The sequence below is a fragment of the Heptranchias perlo genome, chromosome 1 (genome assembly GCF_035084215.1).
Source record: "Heptranchias perlo isolate sHepPer1 chromosome 1, sHepPer1.hap1, whole genome shotgun sequence".
In the NCBI taxonomy this organism is placed as follows: Eukaryota; Metazoa; Chordata; class Chondrichthyes; order Hexanchiformes; family Hexanchidae; genus Heptranchias; species Heptranchias perlo.
In genome coordinates this window covers 111,986,543-111,992,355 of record NC_090325.1, presented here as the reverse complement: position 1 = coordinate 111,992,355, position 5,813 = coordinate 111,986,543, and the positions used below count along the sequence as shown (strand labels likewise).

The 5,813-nt window shown below is 41.4% G+C and overlaps 1 protein-coding gene across 1 annotated transcript; it reads right to left on the bottom strand.

Moving 5' to 3' along the window:
• Positions 1–547: 547 nt before the first annotated feature.
• LOC137324920 (heparan sulfate glucosamine 3-O-sulfotransferase 1-like) lies at positions 548–5,585 on the bottom strand. Its single transcript, XM_067989613.1, has 2 exons — positions 5,288–5,585; positions 548–2,388 (listed from the first exon to the last, which is right to left on the bottom strand). The coding sequence occupies exon 2, from the start codon at positions 2,268–2,270 to the stop codon at positions 1,323–1,325; it is 948 nt and encodes a 315-aa protein (XP_067845714.1). The 5' UTR covers positions 2,271–2,388; positions 5,288–5,585; the 3' UTR covers positions 548–1,322.
• Positions 5,586–5,813: the final 228 nt, after the last annotated feature.

Sequence of the window (5,813 nt, the reverse complement as noted above, 5' to 3'; positions counted from 1 at the left end):
GGGGGTGGGCGGAGGTATAAACCAGTTGGGCCCAATGGCTTGTTTCTGTGCTATAAATTCTATGTCATGTAATTTGGTTGTAGATGATGTTGAGTCTGCGTACCTCTTTTCTCCCTTCACCATTAATTGATAGTCTAGATCTCATGCTCAAGCTCCCTTTAGGTTTCTATGGTATCTTGACATGGAGGTGAACATACTACACAAGGTTGAGATGTTTCAACAGGGGTCTATCAGAGGTAAGGGTGGGAGGAGATGGAGTGTGGGGACCCAGCAAAACTTAAAAGTATTGCTGGGTCCCAAAGCTTAAGGTAGCAGTATTGGTCATGCTGAGTGAGTTGAAAGTTGTTAGCTGAATAGCAGGACTGGATTAAACAAAAACCTTGGAGAAATTTATACTTGAGTTCCCGGAAACTGAATGAAAAAAGTACTATGGACGAAACGGTAATTCCAAATCTTGGTTTACTTGAGATTTAACTCAATTCTAATTCAAATTGGTTTGTAAATGGTGAGCAAAATGATATACGGTAAATAAAATATGAGATATACATTTTACAAACACTTTTGCTTTATTTAATAGCATACGGTCTAGTTAGTACAATATTAGCTGAAAAATCCGTAGTTTACAAAAATTGAAGTATCCAACACAAGATTGCATTGATACTCAAATACAAAATTCATATTATCGCCCTCCCGTGGAAATAAATAGAAATAAAATTAAAATACCGTGGGAACTAGTAGCAAATATATAAGTGGCGTTCTCAGTTTAATGGTACACACATCAAACTCTTGCCATCCGCTTAGAACGTGTTATTGTCCAGTTGTGGGAAGTGCTTAATGCCACGAACAATAGCAGCGATTGTGCAACAACTTGTGAAGAACATAACTCGACCAAAATATTGCACTCTTTGGGGAAAAGGATATTTTCTTGCAAAGTATAAACAAGGATTATATAGATATATAGTATTCGAACGTTAGACGCCATGGTCAGGGTTTTTTTTTGGGAAGTACAGTTCAGATTATACTGATTCTTACGCCCCCCCCCCCCCACAACTTTCATTAAACACACTGATATTTCTGTAACAGTTCTGTCACACAACGAAGAAAACAAATATAACTCACATCGGGAAGTTGAGCTTTACAGTATAGTTGCGACAATGTAGAAAAATATAACTAGCTCTGAATGAAGATTTGCCTACTTATAATATTGTACAGTTACTCTAAGGAAATCCACTTAAATTACTAGTTCAGTATAATCTGGAACATTGTATATAATGAATTTTAGGGAAAAAAAACTCAGCTGGAATCTGTGCACACACATTAATTTAATGCCAATCGAATGTTCTCCCAACCAACTCGAAGAATTTCCTGTTTGGTTCATCGAAGAAGCCGTGTAACTTGTTGAGCACAGCGGAGTCTACTTGCGGGTGTGTTCTCCCTTTAGACTCGTGCAAGCACCTTTCCCTCCCACCATCTCGGAGGCAGTAAAATCCTTTTGTTTTGTTGAAGTAAAAATTGGACATATTAATCCGCGGCGAGAGCCTTAGGAATTTCTCCACTTTTTCCATTTCTGGAAAGGGGTCTCTGATCAATTTGTCACCGTCTACAATGTGCATTTGGCTGAGGGGGAAATACTTCAGCCAGTTTTGCATATGGATATAATACAAGCTGCGATTAATTGCCTTGTAGTCAACGTTGATTTGGTCATTTCTAATCAGCAGCTCCTCGACTGACTGGAACGGTTTGTGCTTTTGCATACGGTTGAACAATACCTGAGTATAGTCCGATATAACTCTCTCCGTTGGGTCTCGCAGTATTAGAAGGAGACGAATTGTGTGGTTCATGTTATAGATTCTCTCAGGCACTTTGTGTGAAGTGAAGTAGGCCGGTGTCTTTTCAACCGTGGTCTGGTGTGGATAGCAGATTGGCATTTGACTGCTATACCACTGAAGACCCTTCTCGTAATTCCCTTCCCAGTCAAAGAAATGGATTTCACTTTCCGCGGCTGTGACCTCCGGGTGGAGGTTCAGCATCTCCAGCAGAGCCCGAGTCCCACCTTTCCTCACTCCGATGATTATGGTCTGGGGAAGTCGCTGAATTGTACCGTTGGGAAATACGGTCGGCTGGAAGATATTCTGGCTGGAAAGCTTGTTTTGCAACACGTAACGCAGGGCGTGAGACGGGACCTCGCGGTTAAGATCAAAAGCCGGCCTGGAAGGCACAACTACCGGATGGAGCAGGAAAAGAAAAAGCCCTAGAAACAAAGTAGCCATAACGGAAGACTTCAGTCTGGATTTATTAACCCAGCGGAGGGAGTACGGAGTAAACTCCACATGGAGCTGCACAGAAACTCTTCGGAATATACTGAGATTCTTCTGGGACCAGTACTCACTAAAGAAAGAGAAAAAGAGTGTTTAAACGTGTCATCACTAGTAAATAGGACCCATTTTAACAGGTTAACTGTCTCGATCTTCTGTAGGTTGTAACATTCTTTGCACAGATATGTTCACGTCCTTTTAAAGCCTGCCGATCTCACGTTATCCGGAGCGAGCAATTTAACTCATAGTTTGACGCAAAGGTGAAAATATCTGAACATGTGACTACAATTAAAACAAATCTGAAATGAACGCAGAAATGCTGGAGATACACAACGGATTTATTAGCATCTGTAGAGGGAAAGCAAAACAAGTGAAACAACAACAAATTAGGGTTTAGTATATAGACCCTTCCCCAGAACTAAAAACTGACCTGGCCAGGCTCGATACTGGGAGTCCCGCTCTATATTCTTCTAGCATAGTTTTTATTTCAAATGTGAGACAATATTTTGGCTAACATAAATGCCCCCAGAATTGATTTGCTAATGAAATTTAATATCAGCACTTTACCCAGAATATATTCGCATTAAACCCAAGGGCTAATCCTACCCAACAATAAGACTACTGTTCAGACAACAGCCAATTTTTGGGAGGGGGCGGGGTAGGGAACAGAAGCGACCGACATGAAAGATCTGCTAAGTAAATGTTCTTTTTTTTGGCTTTAACCGAATTAGTTTCTATCCAAAGAAAAAACTATCGAGTGTCATAACATTCCATTCTACATCGCAACCACATCCATACAACACTGCACCCCCGGAGCAAAGCGCCCACCAAAAGATCCTTTGTATTTACGTTTGCTTCACACTCGTAAGGAGGTCATTTTCCCCAATTACTGCATTTGGTATTTTTTTATTCTCTTTCATCGGGTGCAGTTTTTTTTATACTGTGCAGTAGAACGCCAGTGAACGATGAATGGGCATTCTGGATTTATGCATCGAGTAAAATCTTCTGAATACGGCGCTATTTGCTGCCATTTCCTTTAGTTATTAATTGGACCAGAAACGCAGAATTCCCAACACATTGAGGTCAATCCAGAAGAGAGGCCAGGCACAAGATCAATGGAATGGGCGAATGGGCTGCTTACGGACCTCTTCAGAGTCTTGCTAATATGCATCTGTCTTTAGCTGTACTGAAGTCGAGGCCAGCGATCCACTGTGAGCACAAATCCAGAATGCACAGCATGCCACACTGAAAGCTTTATAAAGCATTGTGCATGCTAGCAACCGCCGACGAGAAACGTCCATGTAATACATGTGGGACTTCAAAATAGCAAGATAGTGTGGTACTGCAACATGTACTTTGGCCTTCCCGGTGGAGGAAGAGGGAGAGGAGATGTAAAGCTCAAGGAAGTAAAGCAATGGCGTATTTTCATTAGTTGAAATAGAAGTGTATCTGACTGGTAAACAAGAGTCAGGTCTGAAAAATGACCTGCGGCTGGATGGATGGCGGCGAATGGGCAGAGACTCTCTATCACAAACACATTTTATTGTAGGCACATCGCACTTGTTTTAAGCATGGGTTTTAGAACATTCTAATGAACACAACCATGTCAGAAAGAGGTCAATGCACTTCATTTTATATGCTTATTTAGGAATGAAAAATGCAATACCATCGATTGAAGAGTCTTAAAAATAGAATTTCAGTTTCTTTGTGTATAGTTGAAAAGATGGATAGCAGGGGTTCGATCACAATCCGCGCTCAATACAGTAATCTGAGCAAGTCTATCTCCAGACTAGCGACTCAGTCCAGCACTTCAGAAATCTATAGTGATACCCCTTGCAGTGTGGAAACAGCTATGGCCAATTAAAGAACACCGTCTTGTTTTCATCGCAATTTCACTTACAGTTCTGAAATTGACGAGAACGAGATGGCAGCTGATCCGTCTTCTCAGCTCTGCCAAGTGATTTTAATCCGGCACAGTCTGATAGACTGGAAGTGAAATGAGCTTCGGCAGCCCCATCAGTCTCCAACAGCCACAAGTCCATTATAACAAAAAAACCGAAAGCAATTGGGCAATCTTACCAGAAGACTGGTTGGTTTGCTATACTTTGCTGCAGGTATAAAGTCTTCCGAGGAAACTTCAAACCACTTGAAACAGGAGGATGTACAGCGAATTTATTTTTAAAACTCATCAAGGCAAATTACCCTGCCTTCAAGTTAAGGATGTTTTGCAGTGAGCTAAGTAGCTTCATGATCTAAGGTTCTGCGAAAACTCCCTTTTAAAATTATTGCATTTAAGCAAATTGAACTGGATGGACATAAACTGAAACCTGCAATTGTGCACAAATATACTTCAGAAGAGTCGATGAACCCGGCAAACATAAACAAATTGGTCATTTATATGGCTGTAAAATAACGCACTGATCCACACTTTCGAGTACCGAAAAACACGCCTTTCAAAATTTAGACATTATTTTATTAACAGCCGTCAAATAGAACAAACATCTTTGAATCAATTAGTTCTGAGGAACGGTTTACAGTGAAACGTTAGCTTGTCTTTTCTCTCGTGCTGGCGGATCTGCTGTGTATTTCCAGCATTTTCCTGTTTTTATTTTAGCTAATTACTCACACATACCACTTCAATACCCTACAAATCTAGTTGCTGTTTTATTTTGGTGCAGAAAACATGTTAAAATTGCAATTAATCAAAAAATAAATGGCGGTACATTTTTAGTTCAAAAGTTGAGGTGGACTGTTTAAAAGTATTGTCCAAAAACGCAAGACACTAAACGTTTTAAAAAAATAAAAAGCATTTTGTAACTCAGCAACGCTCCCACTTTGCAAAGCAAAGCAAACTCAAAACAACTCGTATCATCCGCTGCTTTCTTTTGAACAAAACAATATCTTATGCAACGCTCTAAAATAAAAGCCACAGATGCGAGGAAAAATAGAATATAACTCGTTTCCAACATTACCTGTTATACAAGTCTGCTTCACAAGCCACGGTTCAAAGACGACCCTCGCATACCAGCGAGCGGTAAATCGTTCCCTACTCAGCTGCTGCCGTTCCCCACAAGCTGACTTTGCTGTTCAAATCAATCCTAATGTTGATTTTTTAATTTATCTCTTTCAGAGGACTGGAGCTACGTGATCACCTACAGACACGGGGCACAGCTGGAACATACACAGGAACCGTTTGCTGTAAGACGGTCCGGGCTCCCGCCACGCAAATAAGACTGATAGCGCCGTTTATACCCTGTTCATTGGCCTCGCTGGACGCACCCGTGCGTTTCCACAGACGCTCCCCTTTGCGTAACGTGGTGCCCCTACGCTGCTCCACCTCTTACTCAAGCGCTTCGTTTTTTGGGGTTGCGCCAAGTGACTTCCTGTAATGTGCGTAACTCCGATTTTGGGATAAGCGAGTGAAGGTGCCTGGGAAGTTGCGTGTCGAAGGGTGGATTCGGATGGTGGTTCCAGGTTGTGGTGGCTTATTTCCATCTG

Bases quoted from the DNA above. Each gene is read 5' to 3' on its own strand.
- LOC137324920 (XM_067989613.1), bottom strand. From the start codon at position 2,270: ATGGCTACTTTGTTTCTAGGGCTTTTTCTTTTCCTGCTCCATCCGGTA.